General features: G+C 53.2%; 2 protein-coding genes across 7 annotated transcripts in view; both read right to left on the bottom strand.

Annotated features, from left to right (window-relative positions):
- The window catches only part of Nrxn2 (neurexin 2), a 115,788-nt gene extending 110,146 nt beyond the window's left edge, over positions 1-5,642 (bottom strand). The window contains exon 1 of the mRNA XM_008838927.1: positions 5,432-5,642. The gene's annotated coding sequence lies outside the window, so the exon portion shown is untranslated. The remainder of the gene's footprint in view (positions 1-5,431) is intronic.
- A 3,488-nt stretch (positions 5,643-9,130) lies between these two features.
- The window catches only part of Rasgrp2 (RAS guanyl releasing protein 2), a 21,300-nt gene continuing 3,593 nt past the window's right edge, over positions 9,131-26,837 (bottom strand). For 4 of the 6 annotated variants that reach the window (XM_029566362.1, XM_017799607.2, XM_008838916.3 and 1 more), the window contains exons 2-17: positions 26,583-26,726; positions 25,818-25,920; positions 25,240-25,302; positions 24,800-24,931; positions 23,884-24,034; positions 23,509-23,682; positions 23,257-23,373; positions 19,126-19,407; positions 18,153-18,230; positions 17,599-17,721; positions 17,185-17,300; positions 11,775-11,916; positions 10,770-10,806; positions 10,222-10,398; positions 9,587-9,649; positions 9,131-9,347 (exon numbers count right to left, since the gene is read on the bottom strand). In XM_029566362.1, coding sequence (XP_029422222.1) covers positions 9,591-9,649; positions 10,222-10,398; positions 10,770-10,806; positions 11,775-11,916; positions 17,185-17,300; positions 17,599-17,721; positions 18,153-18,230; positions 19,126-19,407; positions 23,257-23,373; positions 23,509-23,682; positions 23,884-24,034; positions 24,800-24,931; positions 25,240-25,302; positions 25,818-25,920; positions 26,583-26,655 — 1,827 coding nt within the window. In that variant the 5' untranslated portion in view covers positions 26,656-26,726 and the 3' untranslated portion in view covers positions 9,131-9,347; positions 9,587-9,590. Of the gene's footprint in view, positions 9,348-9,586; positions 9,650-10,221; positions 10,399-10,769; positions 10,807-11,774; positions 11,917-15,061; positions 15,168-17,184; positions 17,301-17,598; positions 17,722-18,152; positions 18,231-19,125; positions 19,408-23,256; positions 23,374-23,508; positions 23,683-23,883; positions 24,035-24,239; positions 24,932-25,239; positions 25,341-25,817; positions 25,921-26,582; positions 26,727-26,837 lie in introns of those variants that run through there. The other 2 variants (XM_017799610.2, XM_029566363.1) reach the window with 2 other exon arrangements.

Below are 26,837 nucleotides of genomic sequence, written 5' to 3'. Positions count from 1 at the left end.
CCAAGGCCACTGTGTCTCGCACAACTACATTAAGGTAAGGGCGTTCAGGGATCTGTAAAAGGTGGGGCCCCTCTCCTGGGCTTTGTATCCAGTGTCCAGGCACTGTCTCCCAAGACCCACACTTCTAGTGTCCACTGCCAGTCAAGGGACACTGACCAGAGTAGCCCTGAGGTTTCCTGCCTGCTCATGGATATCAATGCAGTATACACTGCCAGCCCCTGCTGGACACTGGACACTGATCCTAGGGAATTGACCTTTCCCATAGTATCACAGGATTCAGCACTCTAGCACCCCCTACCCAGGGACAGATCCAGACAAGTGGTACTGTGCAGGAGGAGCTAGGGTGGGGTGACTAGGCTGCCCTTGTGGCCTCTGTCTACTGTCACCCTCTCCTGCTGACAGCACACCTTGGTCCTCCTGCGCACACAGCCTCCCCATCTTCCTGTGGGGCTCATGCCACCAGGCTCATGCCACCGTGGCATGTGGAGCTGAAACTTCCAAGTCCCCCACTTTGTCTGGTGTGAGGCTAGACCCTGGTAGGTGCCATCTTATTTATTTCCCAGGTCCTAAGCAGTAGTGTCATCATCCAGTCTCACAAACAACTGAGCCTGGGAGGACAGTCTCTGGCACAGAGGTACAACCTACCAGCCCCACACTCAATGATGTTCTTCAACCCTGTACTGCCCATAGGTCACAGGGCAGTGTCTTAGGGTCCAAGCCCACCTGCCTTTATTCTGGCCTTCATGGTAGACAGACTCCAAGTTCAACATAAGACACAGCCATACATGGGGTTCATTCAATCCCCTCATTTCTTAAGGTGGAAACTAATTATAGACAGGGGCAGAGACTGCCCAGGGTCAAGGTAGAAGAGCAAGACTGGAACTAAGGTCACTAGCCTTTTATTCTAGACACTTCCACTGGACTCACTGATCCAAACCTGGGCATCCATGTCCATCTAGACAGAAGCCCTGGCCAGCGGCCTTCTCCCAGCATCCATTCAGCTGCCTGTTGGGCCACCCTCCCCTGCTACACACACATCTTCAGCCATGGGAATGTCAGCCTCTCTCTGGCTCTCATGACAGCTGGGAGTAAGACAGCAGGGGCCTCCCCCAGGCACCAGGAGGAAGAGCTGGGTTTACACACATTCTGGTAGCCCCAGAAGGCAGCCTGTGGACAGGTGGGAGAGGAGCATGTTATGGAAGGGTGTTGGACTGAATTTGGCTCGAGCCAAAGAGATACTTGCTGGCAGTCCAAGCCATGCAATGGTGGAGTAGGCTGCCTCGGGGTGAGTGGGGGAATGAGTTCCCTGTCTGTGGAGGTGTACAAGCTGAGGAGGGATGACTGCTATTCAGAGACACCGCAGAGTGCTGGAGGCTTCTGAATCATAATGAGGGGACATCAGGCTGTTTGACCCAAGGTCCCCTTAGGTTCACAATGGCTCCTGAGAACACTCTCTGGTCTCTTTCCAATCCTAATTACCTAGCAGAGACAAGGGAGGGACCCAGGCAGGTAAGCATCCAGCCACCGCCTCAAAGCAGGCCCAAAGAGTGGTGGTTAGAGCCCAGACGGAGCACAGCTTCCAAAGCCAGCTATACCTCCATCTACCTGTGTGACCTTTGGCAAATTGCTGAGCTTCTCTGTGCTTCCATTTCTTTAGGGCTAAGAAAAGTGTGGTCGGCATTAGAATATGTATAAAATAGTGCAGAGATTTCTACGGCATGGAATAGTATGTGTTGTGTTAATGATCCCTTCTAGAACTTCTCAGCCTTTTACAGCTTGCAACTGTGTCTAGTGTTTACTTGAATCCTTGCCAGGGCTTCACAAAGAGAATTCCTCACAAGGGGAATAAGTAAAGCTGATCCCCTTCTACAGGAGCCACTGACACGCAGGAGAGAAGGGGCCACACAAGGTCACACTGCTCCTAAGTGGCAGAGATGAGACTCTCTCTAGTTTGGGTCTGTCTAACCAATGGGTCCATCTCCATTCTCCTGGGTACCTCATCCTGCCTGGGAAGGTGAGAGGAGGGACAAAGAGACCCAAGGACAGGTGACAGGAGTGCCAGCATATTTGTGGGTCTCCCAAGCTGGTCTCTGTATGCCTGGAGAAAAACAGCCAGGGGCTGAGGATAAGAGCGACAGCCCAAGTGTGTGTGACGAAGCTGTTGCTGGGTGTGTGGGACTGAGGCAGTGGGTGGGCTGGGGACCGAGGTGTGAAGGAATGACTTAGTGGAGTGGGGGCCGGAACACAGGTGCACAGAACCTTGGGGGTGGGCAGTGGGATGGGTGAGCACACGGAGCATCCCTGCGTCGTGCACAGCTGGGGCACATTGACCTGGGTGGGTGCACCCCAGTGATGCAGAGGGGACAGATGGTTACCAGGGGTAGCCTCATGAGTAAGCCTGAAGTGCTTGAAAAGGCTCATGAAGGTATCCACGGTAGGTGCATGTGTATGTGCATGTGTGTGTAGGAAAGGATCTAATAATGATCAAAATACCTGCTACTGGGCTGGCAAGATGGCACAGTGGGTAAGGGTGCTTGTAGCCAAGCCTGACTACTTCTATCTCCAGAATAGACATGGAAGGAGAGAACTGACCCCCACAAGATGTCCTGTGGGCTGTGTGGCACACTCACACACATTAAATAAATAGATAAATAAGTGTTTTAATATCTGCTGCTGAGTGGGAGCTGTTCATGTACCTGACAGACGTTAGATGAAAAAGTTCACAGAGTCAGGCACACAGTAGGTGCACACTAAATACAGTTACTGCTACTATAATTATAGCACTATAACCATCTCATCCAGTCTTCGAGAGATCCCCATGACATGGTATGAGAATGCCTGTTTTACAGGTGAGGAAACTGAGGCTCACTGAGGGGCAGAGGCTTTACCCTCCTCCATCCACATTGAATGGTGACAGTGATGGAAAAACAGCTCTGAAAATGACAGTAAGGTGTGTACTAGATGACTGAATGAGTCTCAGGAAGTCCACAGGGCTGTCAGTGTGGAAGAAGCCGGGACAAAGAGAACTGCACCAACAACAGATGGAGCCACAAGGTGGGTGGTGTGTGAGGACACACTTCCGGTAGTCCCCATGGGGGCTGAACGGGAGCTAGAAATGAATGGACACTGTGTCTCCAGCACCAGGCAGGCAGGCAGCGGGATCTGTGTAGGGGATGGAAGCTGGGGTGGGGCTCAAGTTTCTGCCAAAGGCCAGGTGCGGCTAAGGGCTAGGATAGCCCGTGGTCATTGAAAGGGAGGAGCCTGGGGCTTGACATAAGAAAGTGACAGAACAGGCTTGGGTGAGAGAGTCTTGGGGAACAAGTCAGGGCATAAAGGATGTATTCAGATGCACACACAGAGACCTGGGGCAAAATGCCTAAGACTCAAATGTGCACAGAGTACATGTGATGTGCTAGGCAGAGGCTGGTGTGTCTGGAAAGGTGTACTTGTGTGGGCGTGTGGAACTGGAAGGGAAGGGTGTGTAAGGTTGGAGGGCAAGTGGGCCTGGGATGTCAGCTTGGGTTGATGAAAGGTGATAGGTGCTCTGAAGGTGAGGGATGGCATCATCAGGGGACCCGGGGGCATGAAGAGGCCTTATGTGTGTCATGTAAGGCAGGGCTCCTGGTGGAGGTCTCTGAGGTGGGTGGGAGGTGGCAGTCTCTCTGGGTGGGGAGTGTGGGCGGTGTGCTGCCAGGAGTTGTATTGTATACGCAGGTGTGTGTGTGTCTGTGTACAAGTGTGTCTGGGTAGGTGTCACCGAGTGTGTGGATCAGTGTCAGGGAGTCTGTGTCATTAGCAAGAATGGGCAGGGCAGAGCAGCCGGACCTCAGTCAAGATTGAACTTTGAAGCAGGGAGGTCCCCAACAGCTATCCCAGAGCCCTGGTCCTTTTCTCTCAGGAGCTTCAACTCCTCGTGGATTCAACCCTGGCCATGCAAGTAACAACTCCCTGTAGCTATTGCCTGGCGGTCAGTCCTGCCTTCCCCTACGTGCTGAGCTTGGGATGGGTCTGAGCACGTTTCCCTTAGCAGGAACCTCCCAGCCAGACCCTTCTCCCTTGGCCACAAAAGGATGTGTGGTCCAAGCTCCAATGCTCTCATCCCTCAACCATCCATGGAAGCAGGAGCTGGGAACCCGAGGAGCTAACGCACCCACAAAACAGAAGGCCCTACATGTAGTTAACTGATGGGCTGATCTCCCTCCTCTCTTCTCTAGCAGAAGACAGAGTATATAAAGCCCTCCCCCAGAAGGAACGCCCAGACGCTGGGAAGGTGGGCAAGAGGGAGAGGCAGGAATGAATGGAAGGTCCTCAACCACCCGCAACACATGCAAATCCAGGTATCAGGGAGGCCCCAAAGCAGTCAAGAAGGCTGGACATCCAAGACCCACCCCCTCAGATTCACTTGAGCACTCCAGGGCTGGACAGTGCCCCCGATTCACCCACCCCAGCACCAAGAAACAGTCACTCCCAGATCTTGCTGGTTCACCTAGACCCCAAATGCCTCTCCTAAGACTCAAGAGGGGGTGACAGTGAAGGAGACAACAGTCCCCCACAAGCCAATTTTGCCTCGAGCCCACCAAGGGTCCCTAGGTTCATATTGCAGCCCTAAGAACCCAGAGCACACTGCTTCTTCCTCCAGGGGAGAAGGCTGGACATGGGAAATAGTGCTGTCCTCTTTGGGGTTGGGGAGTGATCCCAGGTCCCTAAAGCTCCCTCCCCCCCCCATAGCACTCTCTGACCAGAGCCCTGTCTCTGCCACCATCAGTTTCCCACCCAGGCAGAGCCCCCTCCTACAGTTTCCCAGTCTTCCTCTCTGTCACCCCAGCCTTCCCCCGCAAGCTTTGCTCCTCTCCCTGAGGCCCCCATCTTGCCCAGATCTTCCCCATCACAGACCCATCTCTGCTCAGTACCTAGGCATCTTCCCCCTCTGCTTGCTCCAGATAACCTCCTCTCCCCTTGGCTCCCATCCCCCCAGTAGAGCAGTTCCTCAGTGGTTGCCCCCAGACCAAGCCTCTGGCCCTTACCCCCTTGTTCTTTGCTTCTCAAGCCTCCCTCCAGCCTCTTCCTCTCCCACGAAGCCCAAGGTTTCTCCCCTGCAGACCCTTCAGACCACAACAGCTCACAGCCTGCTTCCAGCTGCCAAAGCCAGCACAGACTGGGGACCCCCCCTTCAGAACCTGTCTCATCGCCTTCTGAATGCCCCTCCTCTCTTCATCCCTCCCCCTCAACGACCCTCCCTCACCCCCTCTCTTTGCCCCAGCTCAGGCCCAATGCCCCTTCCCAGGAAGCCTCCGGCCCCTCAATGCCCCCCAGTAGCTTCGTCTCCTCACTGTCACCCAGCCAAACCTTTCTGCTCGGTGCCCCAGTTTTCCCCTCCCCCCGATCGGCTCCCGCCCCCCACTCGTCTCCGCCGCAGCCCTCCCTCCCGTACCTGGTTCTGGGGGCGCCAGGGGCTGGAGGGTGGGGATCCGAGCCCCCGAGACCTCCCGGGCTCTAGCAGGTGACAGATCCGGGGCTAGCAGTATCGGCCGCCTCGCACCTCTCGGTCTCCGCCGCGTCCCCGCCCGCCCCGCCGCGGTGCCTCTCCGAGGAGGATGCTCCTAGAGTCAGGGCGGCTGCTCCCGCCGCCGCATCCCTGCAACACCGACTGACGGCAGCATCAGCACCAGGGCCCGCCCCCTGGGCACACGCATTGGGCCATGCTGCGCTAACGGACGAGCGACGCGACCAATGGGAAGGCGTAGAAGCCGCCAGTCCCGCGGCTCCACAGGCCCACCTCCCTCCTCCGCGGGGGACCCAGGCGTCCCGGCCCCGGGGCATCCGAGCTCCTCCCCGCCGCTCCAGCACCTTTGCCGAGACCCCGGGACCCACACCCGCAGGTCCCCTTTCCAGCCTCAGTGTCTTGAGAATCCAGACGCCCCAGCCCTTCTCCCACGAGTCGCGCCCTGGGATCCCACACCCACCCACCCACCTCTGCCAGTGGGTCCGCATGACGGTGCCCAGGGTTGGGACCAACCAGAGGGAGAGGACTGAACCCGGACTTGGGGTACCGAGGGAGCAGGACCCGAGCGGGCCGCAGCGCCCTCTGCTGGCTGCATCCAAGGGCGGGCCCGGACTAGGGGAGGGGGACCCCGACTGCTGATGGCTTTTCCCAGCTTGTCGCATCAGCACCAGGGCCCTGCCCTTCCCTGTCCGGGCACTTTTTAAGATGGTAGCCCCCAGAATTGAGGAGCGAGAGGATAAGGACGAAGTTGGTGGGGGAGGGAAAAGCTGAAGTAGAGATAGAGTAGAAATAGGGGTTTGGGGTTCCCCATCCCAGTCTCCTGGGGATCCCAGAGTTTGGAGCCAGTTTCCCAACCAGCCAGGAAGGCTGCGCAAAGGTAGAAGGTTAAGGGCGGGGTTACGGCTGCTCACGCCTCGGCTGCTCACGCCTCCTTAGGGAGCCTGAGGCTGGCTTCCACACCCTTCTCTGTATTAGAGCCCCCAACTGTGAGTTTCAGAGTGAGTGCAGTCCTGGGGTGCAGGACTTCCCAGGTAAGGACGTCACTCACTCAGCCGAGAAAAGGATCTTCCAGCACCTAGTGTGTATATCATTAGTGAAGTTGGACATCCAGCTCCTCAATGAGGCAGTGTGTGCCGGTGTGGGTGTGGCTGTGGGTGTTTGGCAGACCGTTTTGCCAGCTCCCTTCAGGCCCCTGATTTCTGCTACTGGGCCTGTGATCTGCACAGCTGGTGGCAGTTGGCAATTCCTTAGCCAGAGGCAATATTCATGAACAACGTCCAATCACTAATGTATGCAGATACACATGGGGGCACACCTATCCGTGTGTGCCTGGCGTTTCAAAAAGACACAAAGGGACACTGCAGAGATGCCCCACCATGGTAGGACACCCCAGGAAACACACACTCGCTCAAGAATATGCACACAGGTACCTGCACAATCAAAGGCAAATGCCATGTCCAGGGAACAAGTGGGCACAGAGGACCTGCCCATGGGGTCACCCTGACCCCTGGAAGGCATTTTTCAGGGTGGTCAATTCCTGAGTGGGTGGATGTGGGCGTCCTCCAAGAGAGGGCCCCCTTCTACAACTTAGGGGCAAGGAAGGGACCCTGCTGCAGAGGGTGATTCGCCAGGGGTGGGAAAGGAGATCCTTGAGCAAGGTCCCACATTTGGGGCCTACTCTGACCTTGGGGAGACCCTCGCACTGCCCCCTTACCAAAGCCACTGGAGTAGGCAGAGAGTGCAAACTGCTGAGTCAGGGATGCAAAATCGCCTCTTTGACCCCACAGCCCACTGCCCCAACCAGCCCCCATTGCCCCTCCTCCTGCAGGCTGGGCACACACACACCAAAATGCAGAGGGACAGACAGGCAGTGACCCGATGACAACTCTCAGACCCTGCAAGTCTGCATAGAGAAAGAGGTGAGGGTAAGTGTTTGTTTCCTGTCCCCATCCTTCAGTTCATCCATCAAGGGCAGAAAAGGTCACCTGGTGCATAGTACTCCTCCCTGCCCCTCCCCGGATGTTTCTCAGTAAGGTCCCACATCCGACCTGATGTTGTAGGTCCCCACCACTTCTAGACACACCCCCAAACACAGAGGCTTCCACCCAATGTGGGCACTAGCGGGAAGGACTGAGCACACACTCTTTGGGTGCACAGGCCAGTACGGACACACGGGGAGGAAAAACCCTGCAAAAACAGTGTGCATGTCAGGCACACATGCACAGGCGCACATACACCATGTGAATCTCAGATATCAAATTCTGACACATAGGAACAACCGTGGAAAGACAGGCACACGTCATATCCCGGGCGGGGCAGAGCTGAGCACTGGGCGGCCTACACACACAACACCCTGGGAAGAGGCCAGGCCCAGGCTGCTGCGGGGTGGGCAGGGGAGCCGACCAGGCTGCAGGGATGGAGGCAGCGCAGGAGGCGGATGGCGCAGGAGCAGGCTGCTCTTCACAACACAATCGCTGTCTGTTGTTATAGCAACTCAGCCCCCAAATCATGAAACGGATATTACAGCCTGGAGAGAAGGAAGGGCAGGAGGGGACTGAGGACAGGAGAGGCAGTGCAGGGGACTCAGTGAGGGACAGGGCTGTAGCCGAGCCTGGTGACAGGGAAGGAGGAGTGACTCAAAATAAGGGTTTGGAGGCCAGAAGTGGAGTGGAAAAGGTAGAGATGGACAGGAAGAGGGGGGCTCTGGGGGAAGCTGAGGCCACCAACAGGTCTGCAGACAGGGTGCTATGTAGGTAGGGAGCTGAGGTACTCCCTCTCTACCCTCAGAACAATCCAGCAGCTGCTTCCGTAGAGCAACCCCCCTCCAGTTTTGGGGGTGTTGGGGAGGTAGCGCCAGTTTTCAGGACTGCTGTATGGAGCCTTCTGACCCCAGGGGCAGCCTGGTCAGAGTCTAGAATCTCAAGGGAAGACTGCGCCGACCACCCTGTCAGCCCTGACCAGGCTCAGCAGTGGCCTGGCCTTCCTCAGTGATGACACCCACCCACCCCCAAGCCCTCAGCGCTGCCAGCTCAGGGGGGAAGACCAAGCTGACTTAGGAGAGGCCTCCGGAGCTCAGCAGGATCAATATGCATTTCCTCTGGAAGTCACTGTCCTTCCGGCTGGCAACAGGAGGTAACATGACCAAGGAACTCAGCCCCCCACCCTGAGGCCCACCAGCCTCTGCCTCCTCCCACTGTCCGCACGCCTCCTCACGCCCAGCTCTGCCTCCACAGCCAGTGCCCTGCCCTGGGCTGCCCTCTTCGTCCTCCCGGGAGCACCGCACCACTGGAGCATTCAAGCAAGGGCTGAGAGACTGCCTGGCAGGCAAGGGACTTTTGTTAAGGGGCCAAAGACTCCAGTGACACTAGGCCCAGCAAAGTCTAGGGTACAAAGATGCATTAGGGTAAAGGCTCAGATCCCCAGGATTCTAGACAACTTCCATTTTCTAGACCCTTCCAAAGACTCCTGTTTTCCAAGGTGTTCTGCTTCTGAGGCCCCCATCCCACCAGGTTCCAGATGCACAAGAGTTCCGACCCATCCACCAACCCATCCACCTACAGAATTACTAGATTCCCAACAGCATAGTAATCCCTAGAAGTACAGTGCCCGAGGAGTCTAGGCTGATGGTCCAGGTTAATTACACGGGCCTTTTTATTCCATCTGGAAAATACAAATATTCACAAGATTCTGTACAACCTTAGGGATGCCAGCCCTGGCCCTGACTTCAGTGCATGCCACCCTCTCCTCCCACCCCCAGCCCCAGCCTCCTGCCCCAGAACCCCAGGCTCCCTGCTCTGCTCCAAGTCTTTCCTCCAAGGCAGGAATGAGTCCTTGATAGTCGCAGCTGGGAAGAGAAAAACAGAGATTGTGAGGAAAACAAACGGCCTCCATCAAAGATAGACCACCATTTCTTGACATCCCCCCCACAAGCCACCCCAGCCCTCTGTGGGGGACTCTCCTGGCAGGGAGAACTCACTAAGTAGCCCTGGCTATGTAGACAAGGCTGACCTGGGACTCACAGAGATTCACCTGCCTCTGCTGGGATTAAAGACATGTACCACCCCACACACAGCCAAGACTCACCATCTTATAAGTGGATGTCAAACACTCCGTCCTCCACCACCTGCACCTCCTCTTCTCGGATCTCTGCAGGGAGGGGAGGGAGGGTTGTCACCAAAACCACCCCTGGGTCCCTGTGACCTCATCAGCCCTCCCTCATCACAGGAGGCCCTCATCCTCCCAAAAAAAAAAAAAAAAAATCAATTCTCAGAATGACCAAACGACCCCATTCTTGAGGCTTCTTCTACTTTTTCATTTTGCCACAGCTCTTTCTACAGCCACAGCTTTGTGGGCAGTTTGCTTAAACGTCAATTCTGTGTATACTGCAGAGTCTAGACCCCTCACTTCTGGAAGACTCAACAGCTTTATCTTTTCTATTTTTGACGACTTATGCCAACCCAAATGATTGTGGTCAAATTGCCTTAGACCTCAGCTTAACTTATTCTTCAGACTGTTCTCAGCAAAATAATCATTTGGTGGATAGTTATTCAGCAAACGGGTCAAAAAGCATTGGACACCCCAAGACAACCACTACGAGGTTATGTAGGCAAGGGACTTTTTTCATGGCTGCTGAAATGGGAAATGCAATATGGCTGACATAACTCCTCCAATCCCCTAACAACACGAAGGCTGCTCTACCTTCCTAGAGGTCTTCTCACCTGGAGGCCGGGAGCTGCGCCTGCCTGGGCGAGGCAGGGAGAAGCTGAAGGCCCGATGGTGGGTATGTGTGGGTGAGGGAGAGGGCACTGACCCCTCCAGGCTCACACTCTGGGCCCTCCTACGGCACTCCACTGAGAGGCGGTCTTTGCACTGCTTGTGACAGTTGACACCACACGCTGAGGGAGGAAAGAAGGGGAGCCCAGCCAGGGTCATGGTGAGAAAACCCTCTACCCCATCCTTCAGACCTTGGCTTCTCCCCAAAGTCCTTTGCACCTCAGAAGCCACCCCATCAATATAAGAGCCTCTTTCCAAAGTGCTCTCCATGTTAATTACCAGTCTATGCCATCTCCAGAGCTCTCTTTTCCTAGGCAGCTGCCTTACCAAAATAAAAGCCCTCTTAAAAGCTACCCTAGTAATCATCATAATGTTCTAGTTCCAATGCACTTCACTTCCCAGAAAATGCCCCATCAAAATAAAGATTCCCTACTCCAAAAATTATTTTCCCCCAAACCTCGGCCCAGCAGCTCAGCCATTCATTCCATCTTACCTCTGCATTTGAGGCCCTGCTTATAGATGCCCAGGATCTGCAATAGAGGAGGGGGCCATGCTGGGGGGTTAGGGTTTTAGAGGTGTTGAGTACCTCTTCCTTCCCGAGAATAGGGCCCGGGGCCTTACAGCCCGCCTCGGGTCTAGGAGCAGAAGAGCAATAGAACAGGCAGGTGGCATTAATGTTTAATGGAGTTTGATGGGGCTTCGGCAGGGGCGGGGCCAGCAGAAGGGCGGGGCGTGGGTGGGCGGCCCAGGGCTGGAGGAGAGGGTGGATTGGGCTGGTGGGCGAGGGGGGGGGGAGAGGGGGAAGCGGGGCGCTCACCAGAGCTTTACAATGGCGGCAAGCGACTGGGCGTAGAGAATTGCTCTCCTGGAAGTTGTGCACGAAGCCCATGCGGCCTCCCAGCACCGAGCTGGAGCGCAGGAAGTAGGAGACCATCTCTTCCCGGCTGATGCAGCCATCCCTGGTAGGCGTAGGGGAGCCTCAGCTCCGGTCCTCTCCGGGACCGCCCAGGGCCGGCCTCCCCACCCCACCCGACTGCTGCAGGGAAAGGTCTCCACCCAGCTCCAAACTTTGCAAGGAAGCCGAAAAAGCACCTGCCACTAACTAAAGGAGTCACTCTCCTACCCACCTAGCAGTTGGGGTGTCAGTTAAAAGGCTGGGCGCTCTCCCATGCTAGTCTCAGGTTCCCAAAGTGTCGGGGTGGCTGAGGACTGGGGCTCTGGAGAGACTGGGGCGGCTGGGCTGTCATCCGGGGTGTCCCCTAACACCCGTTCCTACACCCAACCCTTGCTTCTCAAGGGCCCCTTTCTTCCTGGGAGTTCATTTTAGGGGCTGAGGGAGCCTGTGTTGGGTATTAGTGTTTGAGGGGGTTGGTGGGGGCGGCGGCGGGGGGGGGGCCAGGAGAGGGGGGGGGGGGGGGGGGGGGCCCCGGGGCGGGAGGGGGGGGGGGATTGGGTGGGGGGGGGGGGGGGGGGGTAGAGGGGGAAGCGGGGCGCTCACCAGAGCTTTACAATGGCGGCAAGCGACTGGGCGTAGAGAATTGCTCTCCTGGAAGTTGTGCACGAAGCCCATGCGGCCTCCCAGCACCGAGCTGGAGCGCAGGAAGTAGGAGACCATCTCTTCCCGGCTGATGCAGCCATCCCTGGTAGGCGTAGGGGAGCCTCAGCTCCGGTCCTCTCCGGGACCGCCCAGGGCCGGCCTCCCCACCCCACCCGACTGCTGCAGGGAAAGGTCTCCACCCAGCTCCAAACTTTGCAAGGAAGCCGAAAAAGCACCTGCCACTAACTAAAGGAGTCACTCTCCTACCCACCTAGCAGTTGGGGTGTCAGTTAAAAGGCTGGGCGCTCTCCCATGCTAGTCTCAGGTTCCCAAAGTGTCGGGGTGGCTGAGGACTGGGGCTCTGGAGAGACTGGGGCGGCTGGGCTGTCATCCGGGGTGTCCCCTAACACCCGTTCCTACACCCAACCCTTGCTTCTCAAGGGCCCCTTTCTTCCTGGGAGTTCATTTTAGGGGCTGAGGGAGCCTGTGTTCGGGTAACAGAGCTCAGTTCAGATTCCACCTGTACCTCTCAGCTATGTGACCTGGGACTGATTAATCTCCCCGTGCCTCAGTTTCTCTAACTCCATATGAGCATAATCCTACTTCCCAAGCCTGCGTTGTCAAGAGGGTTAAATGAGAAAACCCATACAAGTGTCCAAGTGGGTAGGTAGGTCCCTCCCTCTCTCTTTTTGTTTTTTGTTTGGTTTTTTTTTTTTTTTTTGGTCTTTTTGAAGCAGGGTCTCCCTGTAGCCCCAGCTGCCCTGGAACTCACTATGTAGACCAGGCTGGCCTTGAACTCACAGAGATCCATCTGCCTCTGCCTCCCGAGTGCTGGGATTAAAGGTGTGCGCCACCACACCCTGCTCTCTTTGGCTTTTTTGTTTGTTTGCTTTCTGAGACAGGATCTCACTACATAGCCCTGGCTGGCCTAGAGCTCTCTATGTAGACCAGGCTGACCTGGATCTCACAGAGATCTGCGTAGGATTAAAGGTGTGTGCCCCTCACTCGCTACTTTTTTTTTTTTATATAGCATCTCATGTGCCCCAGGCTACCCTCAAACTTGCTTTTGTAGCTGAGTATGGCCTTGAGCTCCTGATCCTCCCACCTCAGCCTCTCAGATGCTGGAATTACAGGTGTGTGTCACCACACCTTGCTCCTGGGTCACTTCTTGGTGGCTCTCCACCAGGAGGATGGGCCCTTATTTGAAACTCCTAGATTTGATGTTCTAGATGTGGCCCTGGTAGCCTTTTAGCTCTATGAGGCTATGGGACCACTGGCCATTTTTAGGGAAAAAAAATTAAAACATGTAAACTTTAAATGAAATATGTAAACAGTACATGAAAACTATTCTCACAGAATGAAAACATCAATGAATACATAAAATCAAAGTACCTGAAAAATATCTGAGAATCACTTTGTGACCTTGAGGGGCCAGAGGCCTTTCTACACACAACACAAAGCCTAGAAGCCATTGAGGAAAAGGCTGACATCCAACACACAAAACTTTAAAACAAATTTTATCCATGGAAAAAGACATCATCAATGATAGAGAGGAAATATTTGCAAACACACTGATCAGTAAGGGTTTAATATCCGTTAACACAGATTCTGAAAATCAGTGAGAAAAGACACAAACCCTGTAGACTATCAGATGACAATGAATGACAGAAGAAATAAAAGTGGCCAATAAGCCGGGTGTGATGGGTGGTGCACACCTTTAATCCCATCACTCCACTCGGAGCCAGAGACAGGCCTGGTCTCCATAGCGAATCCAGACCAGCTGTGGCTACAGGGAGACCCTGTCTCAAAAAGACCGAAAAAAAAATGCCAATAAACACACAGACAGTCCCTATTGGATTAAAGAAAAGAAAATTAACCAAGATACCCTTTGTCAACCAGACTGGCAAAATTATGGGGCTCTTTACAGCCTCTGCTCTTGGCAGAGAGCTTGGGGCACAGTTGGGTGCTGCACATGGGGCACGACCTGGTGCAACCTTGACTGAGGTCAGGTTGGCAGTCTCTGTCCTAACTTGGGATGTGCATCACTTTTGCACCAACGATCACACTTCCAAGAATCTCCTCTCCAGAAATTCTGGCCCAAGTGTGTGGATACAAAGACGTTCAAGATGCATGGTGGATAATTACAGCACAACTTGGGACCAATCTATTTTGCCATCAGCAGAAGGATGCAGAGGTAAATGGGTGGCCAGCCACACAGGGTGAGCTAGGGTAGGGACACCACAAGTGGAGGTAGGGTGCTTCCTTAGCACATGTAAGCCCTGGGTTCCATCCCCAGCAACACAAAACAAACAAGTAAATAAACAAATAAGGAGTGCTACATGGCAAGTTGTGTGTGATAAGGGGTTTGGCAGGTGTGAGATGTAGGTCAGCGGTAAGGCACTCACCTAGCATAAACAAGGGCCTGGGTTCAATACTCAGCATCACAGAAAACTGAAAAACCAGGGCATGTTGGCTCACCCCTGCAATCCCAGCACTCTGGGGACTAAGACACGAAGATTGACACAAGTTTGAGGCCAGCCTGGGCTACATAGTGAGTTCCCAACCAGCCTGAGCTAACGTGAGACCTGCCTCCAAAAAAAGAAAGTAAATAATGGCCAGGTGTGGTGGCCCGTGCCTTTAATCCCAGCACTAGAGAGGCAGAGGCAGGCAGATTTCTGTGAGATTGAAGCCAGCCTGGTCTACATAGTGAGTTCCAAGCCAGCTACAAAGAGACCGTATCTCAAAAAGACCCCCAAAAAAGTAATAATAATAAAAAATAACAAAATGAACCAACGATTGTTTAAATACATACATGAGTTTGCAAGAAATGGAAGCCCCCAAGTACCAGAAACAGCTTCAGGAGCCCAGTGTGGTGGCACATTCCTGTAAGCCTGCAATCAAACCCAAGGAACACGTGGGAGGCACATTCAAGGGTCCAAGGCAAGAGAGTCAGGAGCTCAACACCAACCTCAGCTATAGAGTGATTCTGAGGCCAGTGTGGACTGCATGAGACCCTGTCTCAAAAAAAGAAAGGAAAAGGAGGAGGTAGAAACTTAGGGCTGCTTAAAAATTCTACAAATGCTATCAATGGTGCTCACTTTCAATTCTAGCACTCTGGAGGCAGAGGCAGGCAGATTTCTGTGAGATTGAAGCCAGCCTGGTCTACATAGTGAGTTCCAAGCCAGCTACAAAGAGACCGTATCTCAAAAAGACCCCCAAAAAAGTAATAATAATAAAAAATAACAAAATGAACCAACGATTGTTTAAATACATACATGAGTTTGCAAGAAATGGAAGCCCCCAAGTACCAGAAACAGCTTCAGGAGCCCAGTGTGGTGGCACATTCCTGTAAGCCTGCAATCAAACCCAAGGAACACGTGGGAGGCACATTCAAGGGTCCAAGGCAAGAGAGTCAGGAGCTCAACACCAACCTCAGCTATAGAGTGATTCTGAGGCCAGTGTGGACTGCATGAGACCCTGTCTCAAAAAAAGAAAGGAAAAGGAGGAGGTAGAAACTTAGGGCTGAACCTACATGAAGCTAAAGCCTCTGGGTTTTGATTTTTTTTTTTTTTTTTGTCTTTTTGAAGCAGGGTCTCCCTGTAGCCCCAGCTGTCCTGGAACTCACTATGTAGACCAGGCTGGCCTTGAACTCACAGAGATCCACCTGCCTCCTCCTCCCAAGTGCTAGGACTACAGGCATGCGCCACCACGCCCGGCTTGTTTTGTTTTTTTTTTAAGGTGTATATAATATGTTAAGTGCATGTATGTTGTATGTTAAATGCATCCATGCATGCAATGCCTTCAGAGGTCAGAAGAGGGCATTGGATCCTCTGAAACTAGAGTTACAGACTCTTGTTAGTCACCATGTGGGTGCTGGGAATCAAACCCCAGTTCTCAGCAAGAGCAGTCAGTGCTCTTAACCTCTGGGCCATTTCTCCAGTCCCCCTCTGGGGTTTTAAGGGGGCTGGGTCTTTACCCAATGAATACAGAAGAAACAAAAAACACCCACCAGCCTGGGGAGAAAACACAGAACTGGGCTGCTTCTGCCTGAGTTCTAGGAGAAGAAACACAGCCCCAGCAGCGCCACACTCACAGGTGAATCCTGTTTGTCCATGAACTATACTTCAGACCAAAATCCGTATCTGTGTCAGTGTAAGGAAAAGATTAGAAGGACACTAGGCGTCACCACGCCTGTGATCCTAGCTCTTGGGAAAATAAGGCAAGATGGCTTTGAGTCTCAGGCCAGCCTGGGCTAGAAAATAAGTTCAGGCTAGCCTGGGCTAGCATGAGAACCTGTCTCAGTATACAGACATTGCCCAGCTATCAACATTGATTCCATCTACCAGAGGAAGAGGAAGAGAACTCTTACTTTACCATTTTTTTTGTGTGTAGGGGGTGGTTTGTTTGTTTGTTTGTTTTAGAAACAGGGTCTCACTGTGTAGCTCTGGCTGCTCTGGAACTCTTGCAGACCAGGCTGGTCTCAAACTCACAAAGATTTGCCTGCCTCTGCCTCCAGAATGCTGGGATTTTAGGTGACCACCACCTTGCCCAATTCATGCAGTGCTGGGGGACTTAACACAGGGCTTCGTGAATGCTAGGCTGGCATTATATCAACTAAGACACATCCCCAGCTCCAAAACAACACAGTTTTGAAATACAGGTCACATTTAAAAATAAATTGACCTGGGATGGACTGTAAATTTTGATTGGGTTTTTGTCTTCTCAGCAAAAATGGGGCATAAACATGGTTGCAGGGGACACATTTAACCTACTTCAGAGAACCAGCTGTTTTTCTAAACTGTCAGCATATGAATTGTGGAAAAGCAAGTGGGTGCTGCTAATTATGGCCTTTCTTATCTATTCATTAAATCTAAGCCACTTAGGGGCTCAACTTGCTCACAGTTTGGTCAGCTTGGAACTCCACAAATAAAACAGCATATAAAACAGCATTCACTGGGGCTGGAGAGATGGCTCAGTGGTTAAGAGTACTGACTGCTCTTGCGGAGGACCCAGGTTCAATTCCCAGCATCCACATGGTGGCTACAAACCGTCCTTAACTCCAGTTTCTGGGGAATCCGAAGCCCTCTTCTGATCTCCGTAACGCTGCACAACATGGGTGCACTCACATAACATGCAGGCAATACACTCATACACATAAAATAATAAAATATTTTTTAAAAAAACAGCATTCATGTAGCCATGGTACCCCATCTGTTAGAACTAGCAAGGTAACAATGCCCCCTTGGCTCTCACCCCCGAATATCACAGCCCCACCCAGTGGACAGCTTCCCAGGCACATGCAGAAACTGGAGTCTGTGGGGAAGTAGGCTGGGGCCTTCCCTCCCCACACCCAGGCATCAGCCCTCCTCACTGGTTTTGGTCCAGATCCCCAAAGGCGCTCAGATAAGGGAAGTTGCCCCGGATGATCTGGAACTCTTCCTGTGAGATGTGGCCATCCCCATCGACGTCAAAGTTCCGGAACACAGACTACAGAGGGGCACATGGGGCCAGGAGAGGGGAAAATTAAAAGGAACCTCAGAGCCCAGTCTGTATCATGAAGCGTGTCAGGGATGTCTCCCCAGCACCCTTTTCAGTTCCATCTCCCTGGCCATTCATGGAGCTAGCTTGCTATGTGTGCTGTGTCTCTGGGGACAGACACAGCACTGGCCCTTAAGACCAAGCTCTAGCCATGGTTCCCAGGGCAGGGTTCCTGGGAAACCTGCTGCACAGACCTCCACTTCCAGTGACAGACTCCTCCCCACTTGGCCCAGCCTCCAGAACTCACCTCCACCATCTTCTCAATGTGTTCTGCCACCAGGGCCTGATCCAGCTTGGGCTTGGCAGCCGAGGTCCATTCTTCCAGCACTGGGGGCCTGGGAGGTGGGGTACAGCTGGTAGGGCTGGTTGGCTGTGGAAAGAATCAGGTCTGAACTAATGCCAGAGCAGGAAGGAGCCCAGGACCCCAGTAAACAGAGAGAGGAAGCCTGCCCAAGGCTACTGCAGACAGATGAATGTGGAAGCTTTGGAGGGCTCTTGCTGTCCTCACACCCTAGGATTCTTTTTTAGCTTTATTTTTATTTATGTGTATGTATGTGTGCCTGCTTGTCTGTATGTGCTCCACAGGTGTGCAGTACCCTCAGAGACCAGAAGAGGGTGTTGAATCCCCTGGAACTGGAGTTACAGGAGGTTGTATACCACCATGTGGGTGTTGGGATCCAGACCCGAACTCAGGTCCTCTGGAAGTAGAGCAAGTCCTCTTAATCACTGAGCCATTTCTCTAGCCCCATCACCCTGGGATTCCCAAGTACAAAATGGGGTGGGTCAGGGCCCCTCCCTTACCGAGGACTTTGAGCGTGGCTCCCGCTGCAGGGACAGCTGGTACAACTCATCCTCTGTCTGATACTGATCCAGGGACACCTGGGACACACAGGTCTGGTCACAACCTCTGGCCTTGCTGCCCTCTTACACAGGTACCTCAAGCTCAGGACTGTTAGGCTATCTGAAGGGTATCACTCAGCCCAGAGCCTGATGCAAAAACTAGACTCTGTACAAAGTCCAGCTTAGAAGACACCTCAATAACCCCACACCCGCCAGCACAGCACAGATCACAGCTTGGCCCAAACTTTGAACACAATGCACTGCCAAAATGTCAGCCACAGGGCTAGCCCTGTGCTGCGTAATCCATCTAGTATTCAGCTCAGATTTTAACCCTATCCCATCCATGTCTGGAAGCTGAGAGCCCACAAATCCTTCAAATCTAAGGCCCAGCTCAGGTTGTCTAGCTCTGGCCGAGAACCTACTCTAGGCATCTAGACTAAGCACAAGCCAAAAATCAGAGCTTTGCTCAATGCTGGGCATAGTGCCTATAATCCTAGCATTTAGGAGGCTCAAGAAAGATGAGAACTGCCACAAGTTCAAGGTCAAAATAGGCTCCCTATGAGTTTGAGCCAGCCTGGGCTGCCAAGTAGATCCTAGCTCCAAAAGCAAACAACAGTAACAACAAAAACCAAAACAATTAAATAAAAAAGAAAGCTTTTAAAAAAAAATTCACAGCTTGGTCTCAACCTTTGATTATAACCTACTGTCAGAAACTCAACCCAGGACCTGAGACCCAGGCCCAGTCTCAAATCCAGCCTATGGCCCATATAGCAGCCTCAAGATAGGACCACTGGCCTGTGTCCCCAAAGCTTGGAACTATCTTAGAGTTCACTGTAACCCTCGGAGCCCAGGCTGGCCCTCAGTCCCTTGGGCGGAAGCCAACAAGCCCACAGCCACAGCAGGTACAGCTACCACATCATGCCCAGCCCCTCACCGTGAGCAAGCTCAGCAGATCCGGGTTGGCCTGCACTGGTGGCCGAAGGCTGGTCACCATGGCCAGCTCCTCCAGGATGCTGAAGAGCTGCCTCATCTTGGCCCCATTGAGTTGGGTCCGGGCCGGGTCCAGCCAGTCAGGCAGGGCCAGCTGCAGGGCCACTAGGTCCTTGAGGTGGACACCCAAGATAGGGAAGCGGAAGCCCACACAAGCTGCCAGTCTACGCCGGTAGTTGCCATAGTTGCCTGTGGCTGTTACGAGTTCTGTCAGACCTTCCCAGAGCTAGAGAGCAAAGGGCAGAGTGTCACTCACACCACTCACCACTCACCCATCATCCCCACCTCAGCCCTGGAACTAAGGGAAAAGATGGGGGGGGTAGGTCAAAGATAGGTGAAAAGATGCACTCGTGTGTGTGTGTGTGTGTGTGTGTGCGTGTGTGTGTGTGCGTGTGTGTGTTTGCTTATACTACGGCACTTGTATGGAGGTCAGAAGACAATTTTCAGGAGTCAGTTCTCTCCTTCTACTATGTAGGTTCCAGGGATTGAACTCAGGTTACTGGCCCCCAACACTGCTCTCTCAAGCTCTAGGGACCAGAGTTCATAGGTTGTAAGTCCAAGAAAACAGCTAAGACCAAATACCACACATGTACACCAGGCCTGAGCACAGGTCATCAACGTTTAAGCACAGGCCTATTGACTGAGAAGGACATTCTTAGGCCAGATGTTTGGTAATGACAAAAAGTGGAAGAAAAAAAAAACCAACAGGCTGAACCTGGTTGCACTGGTCTGTAATCCCAGCACTGGGGAGGCAGAGGCCGAAGGATGGTTGTAAATTCAAAGCCAATGCAATCTATATGGTCAGTTAGTCCAGCTGGGACTACGAAGTAAGACCAGTCCAAAAAAAAGGGGGGGGGGAGAGAGGAAGAACACAAGAAAAAGAAAAGAAAATCCTGGGCTGGAGATATAGGTGCTGGTAGATTGCTTATCTAGCACATGCAAAGCCATGCGTTTGACCCCCCAGCATCACACACAAACCAGGCATGGTTGGTGCACACCTGGAATCTTCAGGAATACAAGGTTACTCTTAGCTACACAGCAAATTCAAGGATAGTATAGAATACATCCTGTCTCAAAAAAAAAAAAAGGAAAGGAAAGAAAGGAAAGGAAAGAAAGAAAAGAAAAGAGGGCCAGTGTTATGACTGAGTGGATAAAGTCACTTGCTGCCAAGCCTGATGACCTGAGTTCAATCCCTGGGTGGTAAAAAGAGAGAATCAGCTCCCAAAAGCTGTCCTCTGACCTCCATACAAGCACTGTGCTCAGAAATCAAACATACACAAACACATACACACACACACACACACACACACACACACACACGCACAAAGTAATGACTCCACAGAGTAAATGAATTCATTAAGAAGAAAAGCTCCAAGTGTTCAACAGCACAACCAATTCATCCATTAGGATGGACTTAGAACAGTGTGAGACAACGAAAATGAATGATTGCCCCACACAGCAGGAAGAAAAGCCTCTAACACGATAAAGTGGAATGAAGGAGCGAGACTCAAAATCACACGAGTCTACTCAGAGGAAGTTGGAAATAGTCAGCAAAAAGCGCCAGTGTTGTTTAGGGATGCACACATGAAGTTAGATGCTAGGAAGAAAAGCAGCACCTAAAAGTCGCTATCACGCCACCATGTTCAGCTTGATTTATTTTTATTTTATATGTATGAGTGTTTTCTCTGCATGTATATGTGCTCGTGCCTGCAACACCCACAGAGGCCAGAAGAGGGTGCCAGAGTCCCTGGAACTACAGTTACAGGTGGTTGTTTCCCACTACGTGGGTGCAAGGGCAGTCAATGCTCCAAACCAATGAGTCATCTCTCCAGTGCCCCCCAACCCCCCCCTTTTTTTGCCTCATGCTAGAGTCAGAGCCCAGGGACTTTCTGCATACAAGGCAAGTACACTACAACTGAGCTATACTCTAGTCAAAGTTTTGTTCGTTTGTTTGTTGAGACAAGGTCTCACTCTATAGCTCTAGCTGGTACTCACTATGTAGACCAGGCTGGCCTCGAATTCAGAGATCCACCTGCCTCTGCCTCCCAAGTGCTGGGAACTAAAGGCATGTGCTACCATGCCCGGCATGACCTAATATCTTTTTACCTAAAAATATTTCATTATTTGGCAGGACGTGGTGGCGCACACCTTTAATCCCAGCACTTGGGAAGCAGAGGCATGTGGATCTCTGTGAGTTCGAGGCCAGCCTGGTCTCCATAGTGAATCCAGGACAGCTGGGGCTACAAGGAGACCCTGTCTCAAAAAGACCAAAAAAAACATTTTTTTTCATTATTTTTATTTTATGTGTATGAGTGTATTGCATTGGATTCCTTGGAACTGGAGTTATGGACGGCTGTTAGCCATCATGTGGGTGCTGGGAATTAAACTGGAGTTCTCTGGAAGAGTAGCTCTTAACCACTGAGCCATCTCTCCAGCCCCCATTAAAAGAAAGAGGAGTGAAGCTAGGTGTAGTGAGGCATGCTTTTAATCAGAGAGAGAGAGAGAGAGAGAGAGAGAGAGAGAGAGAGAGAGAAGAGAATCTTTGTGCAATTGAGGACAGGCTGGGGTCTACATAGTAAGTTTCAGGCCAGCTGGGGCTATAGGGAGACACTGTCTCAAAAAAAAAAAGGGGGGGGGAAAGAAAGAAAAGAAAGAGAAGGATGCTGGGAGAGGACTCAGACAGTAGCGTCTGCCATACAAGCAGGAGGAGTGCTGGCTTCTGGTCCCTGGTACCCACATAAAAGCCTAAGGGTAACCCTAGTGCCAAGGGAGTGGAGACAGATGGATTGCTGGAACTCACTGGCCACCCAGTCTAGTCAGATAGAACTCTGGGTCCAGTAAGAAACACAACTCAAAAAGATTAAGATAGGGCTGGAGAGGTGGCTCAGGGTTAAGAGCACTTGCTGCTCTTCCAGAGAACCTGAGTTCACTTCCCAGGACCCACATCAGGAAGCTCACAACTACCTAGAACTCCAGCTCCAAGGGATCCATATGGCCTCCACAGGTACCTTAAGAAATGCAGTGCTCACATACATAGACATATGCATAAATAAAATTTAAGTCAAGTAGATATTTTTTTTGGTCTTTTTGAGACAGTGTCTCCCTGTAGCCCCAGCTGTCCTGGAACTCACTATGTAGACCAGGCTGGCCTTGAACTCACAGAGATCTGCCTGCGTCTGAGTGCTGGGATTAAAGGTGTGCGCCACCACGCCCAACAATAAATTTTTTTTTTTTCGGAGCTGAGGACTGAACCCAGGGCCTTGCTTGCTAGGCAAGTGCTCTACCACTGAGCTAAATCCCCAACCCCTAAATTATTTTTTTAAAGATGAGAAGGGGCTGGAGAGATGGCACAGCAGTTAAGGGCACTGGCTGCTCTTTCAGAGGACAGAGTTCAGTTCCCAGCACTCACATAGTTACAACCACTGTAACTTGACTTCCAAAAGATCCAATGCCCTCTTCTGGCCTCCTCAGGCACTGTACCCCTATAATGTACTTACATACATGTAAGCAAAACACAAACATAAAACATAAATAAACAAACAATTAAAAGATCTCCACAAGTGAATATTTGTGTTTAAAAAAAAAAAGATATAGAGTGAGCTGGGGATGGTGTTGCACACCCTTAATCCCAGCACTCAGGAAGCAGAGGCAGATGGATCTCAGTGAGTTCCAGGTCAGCCTGGAATACATGAGTTCTAGGTCAGCCAGGGCTAAACAGTGAGACTCTGTCTCAAAAAACAAAACAACAACAGTAACAAAAGATGGAGAGTGACGGAGAAGGACACCAGTGTGAAACTCTGATCTCCACATGCATACCCACACATGTGCATGCACACCCCCATGCACATGTGCACACACACATAAAATATAATTTTTTAAATATATAAGAAATGATTTTTGGACCAGGCAGGCCTGGGGGCCCACCAATGCCACTGGCATCACTCAATCTAGAAATGTTCCTAACCCCTCCTCCAAGCCTCAGTTTCCTCAACGGTCAAGACAGTCATGCCCAGCCCCCCAGCATTGCACAGGGAAGCTGAGGCTGAGAAGCACAGGGCCCTCCCATCCCAGGCACCTTGATGGTCTCAGGGCTAACGTGGTTGTGGGTCTCCTTGAGGCGCGAGATGGAGCTGTGACTCAGGCCGCCGACCACGGCCATCAGAGTGTTGAAATTCTGCAGCTGCAGCAGCTTCTGGGAGGCAAACCAGGAAGGGGAAGCCAGTGACCCAGTGGCCCTTCCAGAGAGGAGGCAGATGCAGGTGGGTACAGAGGAGGGGCTGGGCCTGCTGGTCAAAGGGAGGCATGAGCACAAAGGGAGGGCGGGCACCTCTGCCACGTGCACAAAGTGTGTGATGACCAGAGCCCGCTGCGGGGCTGTGGGCTTGCTGAGGATCATGAGCTGGACCCACTGCGATACGCTGTTGAAGAGAGAGATGAACCGCTCCAAGACAGGGTTGTCTACGGTGCAGCCGTGAGTCACAAAGCTGTGGTAATCCTGGAACTGGGGGCAGTTGGGGATGACCTGAGTGCCCTGCTGGCCTCTTTCCTCACCAGTGGCCTTGCTCACCCTCCAGCTGTCCTTTGCTGGAACCTCCCAGCCAGCCCAGGGAGCCAGCCTGCCCCCAGAGACCTTTCCCTTCCTGGCACCCCCTTCCCAGATCACACTGGACTAGACCCCAACCACAAAGCTCTCAGGTCACACCAGGATCTTGCAGAAGGAGCGATACTCCAGGTAGGTGAGGTGTTCTGCCAGCTCCATGGGCTCCAGGTGGTCAAACAACAGGGACATCTTGCGCTTTTTCTGTCCCACGGGGTTCCGCTGGGTCACCTGCCGCTTCCACTTGTAGGTGGGGCTGGGGGAGCAGGGGTAGAGAGCCCTGTGCTGGAGATGTTCCTGGTCTCCTGTGGTCCCCGCACTCACACAGCCATGTCACTCAAACTGACTGGGGACCTACATGACAGGAGCCACCATCCTAGGCACTAATGTCCCCGAATCCCAACAACTCCTCCACATGTCCCCCTCGCCACGCACTCAAGACACACTTATGGACAACGTACTCTGTGCCAGGCACTGTGCTAGGCGCTGGGATACAGAGATGAGCAAGATACGGTTCCTGCCCTCGAGGAGCTCACAGTCTACTGGGGGAGACAGACACAGAAACACACCATCACCAAACAGTGGGACGCAAGTTCCCAGGGCTCTGGACAGGAATCTGTGCAAAGCACCATGGGAAAACACAGGAGGTCACGGCAAATTCTGCTCTGAAGAGTGCCACACCCTCACCAGGCAGGTACTTGGGCTGAGTCTCAATGAGAATGGAGGAAGGAGACAGGGCAAGGACAACAGCGAGCACCATGGAGGGGAAGGAAGGTGAGTGGCCTCAGTATGAAGTGTGTGGGATGCTCGGTGGGCTATGGGAGATAAGACAGGAACATCAGACGGGGGCCTGACACCACAAAAGACGTTAATAGCCAGACAGGTGTTTGGAAGGTGATAGGGAGCCATGGAAGGTTTTAAAGCAAGAGAGTGACATGACCCTCACTCATTCAATTCAACATTTATTAGGCACAGATGGTATAGGATGCTGAGTGGCCCCCTCCGAGCTTCCCCCACGCACACGCTCTCGATGTCGATGAGGCTGCTGTGGCGGCGGTTCCCTTCTTGATCTAGCAGAGCCTTCAGCTCCTTGATCTGCTCAGCCAGTTCAGGGTTCAAGTCAAACTCTGCTGGGAATGCTGAGATCCAATACCTAGGAAGGGGTAGAGTCACCTACGGCAGCCCTCCTTCCTCCACCATCCCCAAGTGAGTAAGGGAAGGAACCACTGGTTTCCTTCAAAGAGAGGGGTCCTCCCTCTCCCAGCTCTCCTTCTCTGAGGTTACAGGGACACCCCTACCCTCCATCCCACCCCAGCAGCTAAAACAAGAAGGCAGACAGCACGCTAAAAGATGCGGCAGGCTGGCAAACCCACCTGACCCCTGGAGGTGCTGTCCAATCCTGCAGCCCATCTGAGGCCTGAGAAAAGGGACAAAAGGCAGGGCCAGGGCCCAGAGACTCACCTGACCAGGTGACACGTTTTCACCTGCAGGGAATTGGAGTTGTCCTTCCGGGATTGTTGGTAGGTAAAGGAGGGTTAAGGACAACAGGATGGAACCTAAGTCTAGGAACAGAGAACAAGGGGTGTGGCCTAAGCACTGAAGGGGCAGGGCCTGGGCTTTGAGACGGGATCCTTTGAACTCCTGACCTGCCCTGGGTTCCAGGAGGATGCTGTGGGTGAGCCAGGAGCTCTGGGAGAAGACGTGAAGAGGGCTGAGTTCTACCAGAGGCTGGGAGAAGGGCCTAGCCTCAGAGTGGAGCAAGAGGCCCAGGACAGGATAGAAGCAGCTCTAGCACTCAGAGGAGAGTAAGGGCAAGGCCTAGGCCCCTGAAGAGTTCCAAGTGATCAGGGAGGGAGAGGGCGGAGCCTAGGCCCTAGAAAGGGCCAGAGGCAGTGCCTGAATTCTGGAATATAGGCAGGGCCTGCACGCTAGCTCAAAGGCTCTGAACATGCCCAGCACATTCTCAGCTTGGGCTGGGCAGCAGGGCCAGCTCCGCAGACCCAGGACAGCGGGGCCTCAGTCATGCCTGCTAAGGATATATGCGGAGCAGTTTTGCAGCCAGCTGAGAGGAAGGGATGTACCAGGGATGCATCATGAGGAACATGCGCACCAGCTGCGGGTCCCGCACCTTTCCCGAGTCATCTGCTCCGAAAAGTCAGAGAGAAGCCGGCTGACCCTTGGTCCGAGGGCTCCGGATCTCTTAAGCCTGGTCTGCAGCCTGGGCCAGGTGTCAGGTCCCCTAGGGTCGCACTCCTGTCCCCGCCCACCCACTGCTTCCCCAGCACTCCAAAACCAGGAGACTAATTTTGAGAAAGGAGTCAGGGTGGGAGAAGGGGTCCAGCAGGATCCAGGAACTGGAGGAGGGGCGCTCCGACCAGGTCCATCGTCTGGAGGGGAACCAGCTGGGGCGGAAGGAGCCTGGGTTCCCCCGGGTCAAGAATCCAGAGGTCATTTCCTGAGCGCTGGGGGAAGGGGCACCCCTTCACCAGATAAACCAACCCCCATCTACCGGAAACAGCTCCCAGGCTGGAGATAGAGTTCCTCCGGATCCTCCAGGGACACAGATAATGCCCCTCCCGGGTCAGGGTTGGGACACCAGCCCTGCCTTCCCCTCGGGCTCGGGAAGACTTAGGTAAGGGGGACATTTAGGCACCTCTCTGGGATGGAGAGGGGCTTTCATTGAGACTACGGGATGCAAGCCCTGGGTGGGTCCTGGCCAGGGATCTGTCCTAGGAGGGTAGAGCCCGGGGCTGGGCTCAGGATCAAGCTCGGGCTTGGTTTTACTCCCTCGTGCCTCGACTCACCAAAGGCTTCGATGCAGCCTCGGAGCAGCTCCTCCACCGTGCAGCCCTTGTCCAGGTCTAAGGTGTTCGCCATGGCCGCTGGAGCCGGTGGGCTGGACCCAAGCTACCTCTCCGAGAGCCTCCCGCGGGGCTCGGACTCGACCCCTGTCCCGGGAGAGGCAAGTGTGGGAGTCTGCGGAGGCGCGCACGGGAAGCGCCCCGGGTGCAGGAACGGGGCGGGGCGGGCACGCCCCCTGCTGGGCAGGGGCGGAGTTG

Source organism: Nannospalax galili, unplaced genomic scaffold, assembly GCF_000622305.1.
Source record: "Nannospalax galili isolate Female #2095 unplaced genomic scaffold, S.galili_v1.0 scaffold1659, whole genome shotgun sequence".
NCBI lineage: Eukaryota > Metazoa > Chordata > Mammalia > Rodentia > Spalacidae > Nannospalax > Nannospalax galili.
This window is presented reverse-complemented; position numbering and strand designations above follow the sequence as displayed.